Source organism: Lates calcarifer, linkage group LG6, assembly GCF_001640805.2.
Source record: "Lates calcarifer isolate ASB-BC8 linkage group LG6, TLL_Latcal_v3, whole genome shotgun sequence".
Taxonomy (NCBI): domain Eukaryota; kingdom Metazoa; phylum Chordata; class Actinopteri; family Centropomidae; genus Lates; species Lates calcarifer.
The window spans coordinates 21,256,305-21,270,725 of record NC_066838.1 but is presented as its reverse complement, the minus strand read 5'-3'; the positions used below and the strand labels follow the sequence as shown (position 1 = coordinate 21,270,725).

Sequence of the window (14,421 nt, the reverse complement as noted above, 5' to 3'; positions counted from 1 at the left end):
CCTCGGGCTGCTTTGTGGTCTGAGGGTTGTCTCTGAAGCCTTTGTTATGTATGGGGTGGCAAAAGCCTAAACAGATTCCCCACTGTAAACTACACTCCCCCTGGGTTGAGCCTGTGTTGCTACTGTACACAAATCATCTTGTCATGCTGCTTCATGCTCTCACGTTTCACAAAGTAGCTCGTTGGAATCTGCTACTCAGACTGATTCGCTCTAGACTGAGAAATGAAAAGATAACACACAACAGCTCATTCTTCATCTGTATGATTGATGTTGGGAGTGTATGAGCAAAGGGCTCCTGCTGCTTTCTGTAGTGGGTAATGTGAGAGGTTGAGCTAGTGCCCCTGAATACCAACTACCTGTATGTGTTTGTGTACATGGTTGTAGGCTTGCATTCTCTTATGTTCCTCCATGCACGCATGCATATTTGCAGGTTTTCAACACACGTGTGCGTGATTGTCTGCTCGTCAGCTAATCAAGATGAAGCACGACATTTGAACTGTGCAGAGGGGGAAAACAGAGAGGGATGAGGAAGGAGAATAGAGGGAGCATGATTGAGGGAAATGGATGAGTGCAGCGATAAGCAGAGCTGCCTGGGTCCTGACAGATACACACAGCAGATGGATGACTCTTATCTGGGAGATCACAGAGTGCATACTCACGCCTAGGCCCCGGTTACAGAGAGCCACGATCACACCAGACAGACGAACGGGCCTGCCCCCCCACCAACCGCACTGCACATACTGTACGCGCACGCACAGGGGCGCACGCGCACACCTACACACAAACCAACCACTTGACAGAATGAACAGATTGCAGAGCTTGCGTTACCTTCCGTGCCTTTGACATTGAAATTCACCTGGAGTCCGGTGTCTCAAGGATGTGAGGAGAGAGGGGAAGGGTGTGGAGAGAGAGAGATAAGAGAAATCAATTTCATTTTGATTCAAGCAGCAGAAGCGAGAGCAAGTGTGTTTGTGCATCTGTGTCTGCACACGCTGTATACATGTATGTTCGCATACAAATTTGTCTGCCAGAGAGAGAGCTGCATGCACTCTATTCTCACTTTCTTTTTTTTTTCCAGCATAACAGATTTTTTTCGCTGATTCTCTGAGGACAAACAATATCTGTCAAGGAGATTAAGTGGAGCTGAAGTCACACATACTCAAAACAGAAAAACATTTTTAAACTGTTTTCACTGAGACACTTAATCATTAACTGGCTATTACCAAATGCTTTTGCAAGAGTGTTGACAGATTTACCTTTAAGACACAAGGACCGTACTTTCACTCATCAACATCACATCCTCACCATCCTCACTTTCGTGTACAGTAGTCCTCCCTCCCTCCCTCCCAACACACACACGCACACACACCCACACACCCCTTGTTGTATGGAAAGAGCTCTTCTTCAACAGCTGTTGATTCTCCCAGCTGCATTTAATAGCGAGGGAGAGTGCCAATCTTGTCTTCAAGGCAGATGGTGGCTGGCTGGCTGGCCCCGATGAACACGTGGCATGTTGGACGACTCGCAGACGGTGCTCCATCTCAGGGAAGCAGCACTTATACGATATGCACTGTACGGTGCTCTCTATAAAAACCTGCAACCTCCCTCACTCTCAATGCAGCGCGAGGCCAAGCAGGCTGCGACTGGAATGTGCGCCACGTACGCGCCCTTCATGTCAAAGATGTTTTCCAAAGTTGCTCTCCTTTGATAATCACTGGTGTGTGAAGTTCGTGGATGTCACACAGCACCTGTTCCCTTATCTCGCATTTTGATGTTTACATTTTTTTCCTGACCTGTAAGATAATAATTAGAGGAGTTGTGAAGTCATGTGAGGAGGAGCTGTGGTTGAAAATAGAGCAAGTCATCTTGGTGAATATTGTACCTTTATTTTCTCTACCCTATAATTTCCTCTCAAGGTCATGGTAGTCTATGGTGGCGCCCTGGTCTTTCTGCAGAAGGCATGTTCAAACACTCAATTCAATTCATCAATATACTGTAGGAAAGATCATCAGTGGGTCAAATAATGGGTTGTTTTTCCTCGAGGGGACAATACTCCTGCCCCCTAGAATTGTCATGATTGATGTGTCTGAGGGCCCAGGATTCATCCGGAGCCTTTGGGTTGACCTGCAGGGATAAATGTCTCCCTCATGTTGCACATTACCTATCCATTAGAAGAGAAGATCCCCCTGACAGAGCTTTTTGTGGATCAGACTCTGTGTTTGTTTTCTAATCCACACGGCCTGTCTCCATGATACAAAATCCATCCATCACGTTGGAGGTAACAGGCCTCTACAGCCACTATTTCCTGCTCCTTTTACTTTAATACACAGCATAGAAAACACCCGTTCTGATCGTGAGCGAGGAGATGTTGCTATCTCTAGCAGGTTGAGGCAGTAGTGGATGCATGCTGGTCAGATAAGACCACAGGATGGAGGATGGCTCGGTGAGAGATACGGATGACGTTAATGGGTGCTTATGAAGCCGTGGGAGCCGGGCCGGTGTGCTGGCGTCCATGGTCAAAGTTGAGAGCACACGGAAACCTGAACTCAGCACACGCTCATGACTCACTTCCTTAGCTGGAAATGGAGAGATGCCTCCTGTGGGGCGGGAAACAAAGACTCCCTCCTGGACAAATCTTGACACATCGCTGCCTGTGCAACACGTCTGGCTGATGCCCAACCTGAGATAAGGTCACTGCTTACATGCTCTGCTTGTGTGACAATGAATCAAACCTGAGAATGTTACATTAAAGTCCAGAAAGTTAGAACTAAAGCTTTGTGAGGCTTTGCCAGGAACTGCCCTCCTCTGTGACCTTTAACAGACTGACACACCACACTGCCTCATGTGTTTATTTTATTTTACTGTCTTGTTGGGGCCGTTGCTGCACTCAGAATACACTCACCCTCTGCTTTTGTGTCTTTTAGTGCACCATACCGCGTCACAGCTCGCCACAAAGCCGGTAATGATGAGAGGAGCCCTGAAAGCTCTTTTAATTTCAAGCTCAAGGCTGTGTTAACAGGATGGATGTCCTTTACGTCCAGTGCCCCCTCCCTCTCCTCCTACTCCGGCTGCTTTGTCACCGTTGTCCCGAGCGCTGGAGCCAGCCACGGAGGAATCTCAGGAATCTTTTTCGCCTGACCTGGCTCTCATGTAGAACTGAAGAGTAATGGTGACATGGTCCAAGTAGCAGGCCTCCTCTCCTCCTTCTCCTCTTTAATAGTGAATTTCAGCCCCTGCATCATGCATAAGAATAGTCTGTGGCCTTCCTGGTGCATGAGAAAAACATTAATATAAAACTGTGGCTGTTCGCCCGTTCGCCATTTAACTGAATTATTCAGGTTAAATAAACTTCACCAGAAGAAAACTGCTGAACTGGCACAGATTAACAACAGTTAACAGTGAGAGTGGGAGCTGTGTGCTGAACTTGCCAGCAGTGACAGGGTTAATCATACCCATATGGTGTACCAAGAGGTTTGGTCCAATGCTGCTGTGGGCCAACAGGAGAGGGAAGGCTGGGTGGGGGCAGAACAGAAGGGAGAGGACAGCGGGGCAGCCACTCTCCCAACACCTGCACCTGGTCACTTGATTCACACTCAGACACCCTCAAACTCCCTTTAAAGGATCAATGGACCACCACCTCGCTCACATCACGGTGATGGTTGCTGCCTTCCGGGCGTAAACTTTTGGATAGTGTGGAAGAAGCGTTCAGGAATCAGATCTGTCTCTTTTTTTCTTCTTTAAATGTTGCATGGAAGAAATGCAGTCGGTCACAGCGACTGATTAGGCAGCGTTTTTTTTTTCTTCTGAGAGGGAATTTGCAAACCTATCGGATTGTTTTATGCCTGCGCAGCGCGGCTGAGAGAGATTTTCCAATCCAGCTCCGAGACGCAAAACGCGGGGAATGCAGCGGTAACATCCTGCAAGTTTTGAGGGATTTGAGAGGCGTATAGCGTCTATCGACACACTCAGAAATCAAAGGTAGGACGTTTAACTTCCCTCTGGTTTAACTTTTAACTCGTGTTTAGTTACTCTGTATCGTAGCCTGAACGGGAGGTGACTGAAGTACACCAGTACACATTTGCTCGGGTTCCTATTTCTGGATGTTGAGTTCACAGGTAAGTGCGCACTCCTCAGCGGAAAAAAGAACTAGGTTATAGAAATCCTATAATTATTTTTTAAAGGGAAACCGTATATTAGTACAGCTGAACTTTCATCTGTCCTGCCGTTTCCACCCAACACGGAAAACCACCAGAAACACCGTCATTCATGCAAAATACCACGAAGTACAATCAGGCCATCACACACACACGCACACACACACACACACAGCCCCTCAGGCACCATATAATGATTTTGTCATATTTCCTCATTGGCGATTTTAGGTTTTTTTAAAGGTATTTCAGGAGGAATATTTAGCCTTATATTCTTTTTCTGTCTTCATTGAATGACACAGAGGAGGGGACATGAATTTTAATCTGCTGAGATAGATTCACCGAGCCATGGTGCCTGTTGCCTAACCATAAAAAAAATCACACAGGGGCTTAAAAAGTGTCCGTGGTGTTCATGTGATCATATGCTCATTTTATTTATTCCTTCACTTTATGTCTTTTATGTGTTAATATAAAGTCAAAGTGATCCAGTGCTGTTTTTAATGAGTGATCCTTTCATAAGGTGATTGATACCTGTGAATTTTCATGACAAAAAAAAAATGTGTGTCCACATCATTTTGATTACACATCTCATGCTGGAGTATAAGTACCATTAACAGTAACTATACAGTGCTTGATATAAGAGGAATGGAGATCAAGCTTCCCTGGTGAGAAGATATATGGCAACTGTGTGATTATGCCAAGAAGCCTGCGAGGCAGCTCCCAGTGTCTTCTGTTTTTAATTTCCAAATGTTCACCGTGCCAGTCATTTCAGTTTCATCAGAATATTCACATTTTTCATGGGGACATATTTTTATTTAATGTGTCACACACATGAATCAACGCCTTATTTAGAAATTTTATTTTGAAATCTCACCACTTTTCCCCCATGAACACATCTCCCTAAATGCCCCCACCATTTTTTTATTCTTTTTCCAAGGCTTGTACTGTGTGCCACCAGAGGCCTCAGCTACATGGATGTCATGAGAAAAAAGAAAAGCCCGCGGGATGGCTTATAGCCCAAGCAAAGCACACCTTCAGGGAGACAATTTAATGGATGTTATGGACTCAGCTTTTAGTATTCATAATTTATATGGGATCCTCTCCAGCAAAGTGCAGATGCATAATGAATGCAGAGTTAAGGTCTAACAGTTAGGCTACGTTTCAACACCCCTAAACTGTCAGAGATGGTTTCAGCGAGGGCTACCTGTTTCTTTGAACTGTCATGTATTTCACTCGTCAACTTCTGAAAGTACGTGGACGTGCTTTGTTGAAAGACTGAGAGAGAGGCAGAGGGAATCACTGATGGGCATCGGAGTCTGGTTTTATCCAGCTTTCTATGAAAATGTGTTGAAATATGTGTTTTAAGAAAATATAACGTGTTTAGTAAAATGTACAAGAAGACGACAAAAAGACATCAATCTCCTTTTTCAGGTGTTTTCCATGTGACTGTGCTTGCATATAGCATTATACAGTCTTAACACATACCTCACTACATTTACACTTTAAATAAATAATAGGGCTGTCATATTTTCCAGAGCAGGTGTGAAGATTTGGACGTTGTTCTCTCCTGCCAAACTATACCTCTCGCCTTAGAAGGCTGCAGGCCAAACTTCTGATCAGAGAGATCAGAGAAAGAGAGTGTGAGAGAGAGAGAGTCTCTTTCCTGTCCTTCCTTCTTTTTCTGTCTCGTATTTCTCATGGGGCGCTCTATAATAATAGTTCATTCCTCTTTTCTTTTTTCGTCCAGATTTAGATCTCTGTGGGCTACCTGCATGACTGTTACCATGACAGCATCTGGAGCCCAACTGCTCCTGTTAGCCCTGTGTGTTTACAGAGGCTCGGGCCTGCAGCAGTCTGCTCCACGGGTTCGCCTCTCCTTCAAAGGTGAGCTCATACAGATTAACTAAAAACTCTTCTGACAGCAGGGATTGTCGTAATAGTTTTACTTTTGTTTGGTTTCTCCCACTAAGTCACTGGTGTGCACACACACACACACACAGAGCTCACGCACATATCCACACCAGAGACTATGTTTCCTCTTTATACATATGTAAAGAACGTATTTCCTGCCACATGTCAAACAGTGCAACACTGAAAACAAAAGGTGGATGTTACGTGTTGTTGGTTACTGGTGGTGCCCTTCGACAAAGTTTCTCCCCACACCCTAAAACCCACACGCACTGTAGTCTGACCTGTCAGTTCTTTGTTTTCTCATGTCTGACATGATGACACAAGAAGGAAACACCTGAAATCTGATCAGAGGACCAAAATGATATTTTAGAAGTGTAATGTTTTGCCCGCGAGGTGTGAATTCAAGATGAAGGTGGATGGCGGTTTTAAAGCCCTTTTTTGTCGGCTTCTGGGATTTTCCCATGTAGTCCGCTCCCCGTCCTCATTAACTCTAATGGCAGAAGTTCATGTTACAAATATGTGGATGACACCTTTGATCAAAAACAATGCAGGATGATTACAGTCATCCCAGCATCTCTATCATGTTGTCACTTCAAGTGCACCTGCACACGTGGATGTGTGCGCTCACAAACACACACCTGAGGTACCTGAAGTAAGCGAGGATCAGAGGTGCGAATCAGATTTATAACATTCCTTAGTGCTTTGATGTGGAGGTGAGTCAAAGCGCTCTGGTCCCCAGGTCAGGTCCAGGCAGAGTCAGCAACGTTTGGTGCCTTGTCTTGTCGAAACCGCGGTGATTCAATGAGAAACATTTATGATTTCGTACTTTTCTAAACAAGGGACATCTGCAGCAGATTAGAGGTGAGCTAATCATGAGAGCTGTGGTTAATAACTCCTGGCAGCTGGGAGTCTAACACGAAGTGCTGTTTCGAATTCGACTGATTTTTGCTAGACTGAAAACAGCTGTGTACATGCTGTTGGTAGTTGTTGCATACAACGACGGTTCCATCTGAGGCTCGTGAGGGTAATTGCAGTGCGTTTTTATACGACCTTTAACACTAATCCCCTTTCAGTAAACAGCTTATACACAACAGTATGTTTTTGCAGCAGGGTGCACAAAGTAGTAGTCTGACCAATTACACAAGTTTGGTCTTGAACTTGATCGTGTTCCTCCCTGTTAAGATACAGGAATTCACATCAGCACAGAGAAAATTCAAACCTGGGTATCTTGCTTAAAACAGCGGAGAGGTGTTTGAATTATTTGATTGTTGGTCAGCCGCGCTCACAGACCTCACTCACCCTTCCCCCTAATACCAAACAAAAAGAAGAAAAGTTGGATTTACTCCCCAACTGTTTTCTGCCACTCCAAGGATTTATTGTTCATTGTTTGTGACTGCGAGTCTCTTTGTTCCCTGAGGCGCCTGTGGAGGAGGTTTTGGGGCGGCTGGAGGACATGTGACTCTTGTGAGCAAATGAGTCGGCCCTGAGTGACACTCTGGGGGTGCAGAGGGCCTGGTCGAGGAAAGAGATCTTGTATTGTTTCCTCTGTCTTTTGGAAGCTGTGTCAGTTATACACACTTCAAAGGGATTGACTGAGGCTCATTTAATAGAATTAGTCAGCATTGCTAGAGAGCAAAACGTGCAGTGTAATTGAAGCCATGTTTGAGGATCCCATGCCCTCATGGTGCTGTCACCAGTTTGTTCATGCTTGAGATAGGGGCTGCGGCTAAACGGCAGTGGTCATTAGTGCCTTAGTGACAATATGTTGTCAAGTTGTAACACGAGAGCTTATAGTGACCCAGCTGTAGCTTCATACTTGAATCGTATGTCCTTCCCAGTGTTTCCCTATCAGTGTCAGAATGTTGTCAGGGGGTAAGTGTTTGCTGAATGTTTACCAGATGATGGCAGTACATTGTTTGCTATTTTTGGAGAATGGAGACATGTATAGGGGTGTGGTGTTTCTACATTTAGCCCCCTCGGTGAATCCACTATGGCCCAGTGGAGCTTGGCCAGAGGCTTGTTATCCTGTGTTTACCTCTCAGGAACAGAACCGGACCTCGTCCCACCTCCAAGGCTCCATCCCACCCGGAGATCCGATTGCATTGCCTATTTTAGTGGCACCTTGACTGCATCCTGTTAACATTGACCTCAAAAGGAAGATGGCAGGCACTTTGATGTAAATAAAGATTGCGCTTCCTCTTGAATCCCTGTAAGCCGCCTTCTGAGGGTCTGTGTGAACATTTGTCATTATATAAGCCTGCTGTCCTTAACATGCCTCCATCGTGTCCCAGTGTGCACATATGGTTGTCAATATCTTTCCACAGATGTGTGTGTGTGTGCATGTGTTTAAAATGATGCAATGAATTGTTGGATGGAGGAACGGAAAAAAAAATCACATTCTGAGGTAGAGTGCTGTAAGGAGTCCATTTGTCTCGCAGCAAATGAAAATTGTTCAATCAAAGCTTTCAGCTGAACAAAAAAGGAGAAACCTTTTTCCACTGCAGCATGTCTTAACAGGTTATGCTCTGCTGAACACAATCCTGATCTTAAGAATTAGCTGCGAGTTCCACTGACCGTGTTTCCTAAGGGACTGGCTTTTTCGTCTAACTCCGCAAGGCATGCGGTGCCTTAAACTCAATCAGACAGTCAGGACACATAAAATATTGAGATCTTAAAAGCGAATGTGTTTCTTAAAATGCTCTAAGTAGAGTTATATTTAATCAGTGACACACATTTTCCAGAGACGAAGTGAGAACTTTAAGGGACCATAAGTTCATCCAAGTCAGTAATGAAACATGTTAAAGGCATAAAGGGAATAAAGTGAATAGCAGTTAAGAGGTAACCTCTGCTCCCCCTGCTGTTGGTTCTCCAAATGGTTTTAGATGTTTTTAACAAAGCTGCAACTTTTTTTTTAAAACACAGAGCTGATGGACACACGGGCAGCTCGACCCTTCAGTTTCTCCTTCAACACCAGCGACTACCGCATCCTCCTGATGGATCAGGATCAGGGTCGCCTTTACCTGGGCAGCCGGGAGTACCTGGTGGCTCTGGACATGCACAATGTGAACAAGGAGCCGCTCATAGTGCGTGCAAACTCCACCTGCTTGCTTTTTCTTAAACCCAGTCTGCTGTTTGGTATGTGGCATTAAGTCTTTAAATGCAGTGATCCTTAATAATCTGGTGTTTTCATGTGTTTTTTTTTTAAAAACAGATCCATTGGCCGGCGTCTGCTAAGAGAAAGGGAGAATGTCAGATGACGGGAAAGGGAAGACAGGTGGGATTCATCTGTTTACATCCTGTTCTTTTCAAAAATCACAGACCTCTGCTTTCACGCTGGGACAATGACGGTGGTGATGTTTGAATTCCATTTGTCTTACTTCTCTTTGTCCAGGGTGAATGTGCCAACTTTGTGAGGTTGATAGAGCCGTGGAACCGCACCCACCTCTACACCTGTGGTACGGGGGCGTACCAACCTATCTGCACATTCATCAACAGAGGCTGGAGGGCAGAGGTGAAACGCAAAGACGTTTACAGTTCCCTGAGTGGGATTTACAGCAAAAATCCCTCAGCAGCAGGCCTGGAAAGCTTTGTCCTGCTAAATATTTCAGTACTACAAACTGGGACACTGATTTGTTTGTGATTTTCCCATGCTCCCATGTGACGTTTTAGCAGTCTATTTATACGCATATTCTCCCTGTCTGCTCTGCCTCTGCAGGACTACCTGTTCAGGCTGGTCCCTGGGTATGTGGATTCAGGGAAGGGAAAATGTTCCTATGATCCCACACAGGAGAACATTGCAGTTCTAATCAGTAAGACACGCTTCATTTATAGGCAGAAAAAATAACACAAAATCTTTAAATTTAAATGTCTTATGCTGCTGAATCACAAAGTCTTATCTCTCTATTCTCTCACTGCCTCGCCTCTGCAGATGGTAATCTGTATGCTGGGGTCCATATAGACTTCATGAGTACAGATGCTGCTTTGTTCAGGACCATGGGAGGGAGAACGGCAATCAGGACAGAGCAGTATGACTCCAGGTGGCTCAACGGTGAGTAAGTGTGGGTGTGAGGAGGTAAACGTTGCTGATTACAGGTTATGACTCCTCTCATTTTATTTGACAACCACTTGCCTCAATCCCCTCTTTGCTTATTTGTTTTTATCCCCCCTTAGAGCCCGTGTTTGTTCAGATCCAGCAGATCCCTGACAGTGCAGAAAGGAACGACGACAAGCTTTACTTCTTTTTCCGTGAGAAGAGTTTAGACTCCAGCGGCGGGGCGAGCCCCACCGTTTTGGCCAGGGTGGGAAGAGTGTGTCTGGTGAGCCAAACCACACTGTATATGTGGAGAAAAGATGTACAGCTTACCGTGTAATATGAAACGCGTTGCACATATTGAATCATGACCTAATTCCCTTCCTGTCTAGAATGATGAAGGAGGGCAGAAGTCCCTGGTGAACCGGTGGACGACGTTCCTGAAGGCTCGTCTTATCTGTTCAGTGATAGGAGAAGATGGAGTGGAGACCCGATTTGATGAACTACGTGAGGCTGCGATAAAATAAGCACTGCGCTTCAACTGATCGACATTTTAATTGCAACTGCTTTTCTATAGAGTTATTGATCAACTTATCATTCATCCTCCAGGGGATGTGTTTATTCAACCCACGCAGGATGAACGAAACCCTATGGTATATGCTCTCTTCACCACAGCAGGGTGAGTTGTTCATGCTTTCATTTTAGGGGTTGGGTGCAGAGCATCTCTTAATGCTACCTCTTACCTTAATTGTCTGTTTCTGTTAAAGCTCTGTGTTCAAGGGCTCAGCAGTCTGCGTGTACTCAATGGCTGATATCCGCAACGTCTTCAATGGACCGTTTGCTCACAAACACGGCCATAATTACCAATGGACGGAGTACACTGGCAAGATTCCCTACCCTCGGCCTGGAACAGTATGTTTCAGTCACATTATCTCCAGAGTGATAGGATCAAATTCACCACAGACATTCAAACCTGTTTCTAACCATTTACACAAACATATAAACAAACAAACCCCACCTTATCTTCCTCCTCCCCATCCAGTGTCCAGGAGGAACCTTCACCCCTGGGATCCGCTCCTCCAAGAACTTTTCAGATGAGGCTGTGGATTTCATCAGGTCCCATCCCCTCATGTTCCACCCGGTCTATCCGATCCACCGCCGCCCCCTGGTGGTGAGAACCGGCTGTGGACTACCGCTATACTGCCCTGGTAGTAGATCAGGTGGATGCTGTGGACGGACGCTACGAGGTGCTCTTCTTGGGGACAGGTGAGGCAGCTGCAGGACTGACGGTGCTTGTCCAGCCGGAGGATTATTTTGGGAAGAAAATGTAGAGTTTAAATATAATTTCTCTCACCTCTAGATCGAGGCACTGTGCAGAAAGTTATTGTTTTGCCTAAAGACCCAGTCAGCATGGAGGAGCTCACACTAGAGGAAGTGGAGGTTTTTCGGGTATGTTTAAATATGTGGACCTGAAATGAATAAAATACTTTAATGTAAAGAAGACTTTATTAAAAAACTTTTTTTCCTTCTTTTTATTAATGTACAGACCAGGGCTCCTGTCAAAACAATGAAGATATCTTCTAAAAGAGTAAGAAAATTCCTCTTGAATACAGATCTGACTTGAAAATTTGAACTGTTTCCTCACTGCCTCACTGATTTGGGTTTATTTTGCTTTTGTCACCCCAGCAACAGCTGTATGTATCATCGGACGCCGGGCTGACCCAGGTGTCACTGCACCGCTGTGGTGTGTATGGCAGGGCCTGCTCTGACTGCTGTCTGGCCCGGGACCCCTACTGCGCCTGGGATGGAGAGAGCTGCTCTGCATTCACCCCGTCCACCAAGAGGTCAGGGACGTCTCATAGCTTCACAGTGTGCTCTTTCTAGACTTTAAAGCGAGGATGCATTGAGTCGACTTCATTCTTAATTCTGATGTTTGTTTTAGGAGGAGCAGAAGACAGGATGTTAAACATGGTGACCCACTGAGGCAGTGCAGAGGCTTCAATGCTAAAGGTGTGGCAACTTTTTTGTTTGTTTAAAGACCACATAGATTTCATATATTTTGTTTCAAGCAGCTGTCACCATTTCCTCTCTATCTTTGCAGTGGAGAAACGTCTGAGAGAAACAGTGCAGTTTGGGGTGGAGGGCAGCAGTACTTTCCTGGAGTGTCAGCCTCGCTCTCCTCAGGCCACCGTCAAGTGGCTCTTCCAGAGGGAAGGAAAGAGGAAAGTGGTGAGTTAAATTTTAGTAAATGCTAAAGGAACAGTTCAGTATTTTAGGAAATACTTACACTTAGGTAAATTATATGGTAAATATAAGTCTTGTCGGCAAGAAACAGTCTGTCACTTACACTCAATAAAATTGCAATTTGTTGTTTTTAAACTTTGGTTTTGGCATGAACGTTACAGGTGCTGGTAGCTGAATCCATAATGTTGAACTGAATTGCTTTAAGGGAATCAACCACTTGCTCATTTTGAATCTCTATACAAATTCAAACACCTAGTTCCCTCACTTAGACTTTCCTCTTTTTCCTACAGCTCAACCGTGCGGGAGGTCTCTTGAAGACCAACCATGGCATCCTCCTGAAGTCCCTCAACCAATCAGACGCAGGTCTCTACCACTGCCTCGCCACAGAGAACAACTTCAAACACACAGTGGCTCGCGTGGCACTGCGCATCCTGGATCGAGACATCGTTTTAGCTCTCACCGCTCAAGATGAGGACGAAGAGCCAAAAACTCGCCACGCGGGACCTTACCCTCAGTCATCCCTCGTCTCCACACCTTTCCCACCTGAGATTAGACTGATTAACCAGTACTGCCAGTCCTACTGGGAACAGCTCAGTCCCAAACAGCAGCAGCAGCGCAAGCGCACCAGCCGCAGGCACACAGAGAGCCAGGACCAAGGCCTCGGCTAGAGGATGGGACTGAACCTGTCCAACACTGGCCTGTCTGGACTTCATGGTGGACTTTTATGTTTGACGTGCATGTCCTGGTGTTACCTCCATTCATTAGCAGGTGATGCTGTCATGCTGTCATTAAAGAACTATATTGGTGGTTTTGCAAGTGTCGGCCTCAATACAGATTGTGTGTGTTTTACATTACCGATGACCACTTTTCAAAGAATACTGTACGTTTCTTATGTATTAATTCAGTTAGTATGACATTGAACTCAACTTACTGACTTAATACTTTGATCACACCACACAGGGATTGTTTTCTAACTTTTTCTTGTTGGTACATTCAGGTGCTTGTGGGAAACTCCAGCATCACTGACTTGAGAATCACTGTGGAACAGTTTTAGAGCAAGAAACAAACAAACTAAAAAATCCCATATCCATATCCTATCTTTTTCACAACATCCATGTTGCTTGTTATTTGTCTGCTTGGTTGCTCCCACAACATAGTGTAAAAGCAAAAGAATTTCTGCAGCTGATTGTTAAATGTCAGATGTTGGACGGTCCCTGAAAGCACCACCAAGGAAGCGTTTTCAAAACCATGTTACTGTGACAAAAAATAACATTGCTCATCGTGATTGATCACGTATTTCAAGCAGGTTTGTTGTTGTTGTCTTGGAAAATGTTTGACTGTGATGTAAAGTAAATGCAACGTGTAGTTTAACAGGCTACAACCTGCAAAACCACAGGTATGGTCCTTTTAAGTATCTTGAAACAAAAATGTAATATATTGATTGTGAATATAATATATATGGTCATTGGATTTCTCTTGTATTGTATGAAGATAATATGATGATATAAATGCAGATGTTTGCATGCGTATCTGTCGTTGTTTGTTGCAAGTTGTACATTTTACTGTTCCCTTTTCAACCTTGGTGTGTTACGATGTTTGTAAGGTGTAATGTATTCTGTTAAGCTAATTCCATTGGATGTTGTCATGTAATGACTCCCTTACTGTCCTGTGCTCTAGTGACCTACAGTATGTGAGTGTTTTAAGATATGTATAGCATACAGTGTTCTTCCAGTTATGCACTTTGTCGGTGGCGGTATTAGAGGGAATTGGGGATCTTTGCACAGATGTGTGAGAAAATGATACAAGAACATAGTTTTCATGTACAGTATGTTATTACAAAAATGGGAATGAAACTGGTTCAGTTTTAGTATTGATTTGGTGGTGTTCTGTAATAAGCTGTATTTACTTATTTTTTAAAATGGCTCTTTTTAACAGAAGCGTGAGGAACAAGATATTTTCCAGCCAGAGCCACCATTCACCTTCCTTGTGAGTAACACAGTGCTATGTGCTGTCATGCCGAGCAATTCTACACTGGAAATGTTTGAACAGATATATAAACATTTCAGAATTCTCTTAAACGTGTCC

General features: G+C 44.6%; 1 protein-coding gene across 1 annotated transcript; it reads left to right on the top strand.

Annotated features, from left to right (window-relative positions):
* Positions 1-3,499: 3,499 nt before the first annotated feature.
* Positions 3,500-14,414, top strand: sema3ga (sema domain, immunoglobulin domain (Ig), short basic domain, secreted, (semaphorin) 3Ga). Its single transcript, XM_018674501.2, is given in 19 exon segments — positions 3,500-3,978; positions 5,899-6,035; positions 8,985-9,145; positions 9,274-9,336; positions 9,454-9,573; positions 9,778-9,871; positions 9,991-10,110; positions 10,233-10,378; positions 10,485-10,599; positions 10,702-10,771; positions 10,860-11,004; positions 11,135-11,275; positions 11,277-11,358; positions 11,453-11,541; positions 11,639-11,680; positions 11,779-11,936; positions 12,035-12,102; positions 12,194-12,321; positions 12,627-14,414. Coding segments are annotated over 18 exon segments (2,232 nt in total). The 5' UTR covers positions 3,500-3,978; positions 5,899-5,923; the 3' UTR covers positions 13,005-14,414.
* Positions 14,415-14,421: the final 7 nt, after the last annotated feature.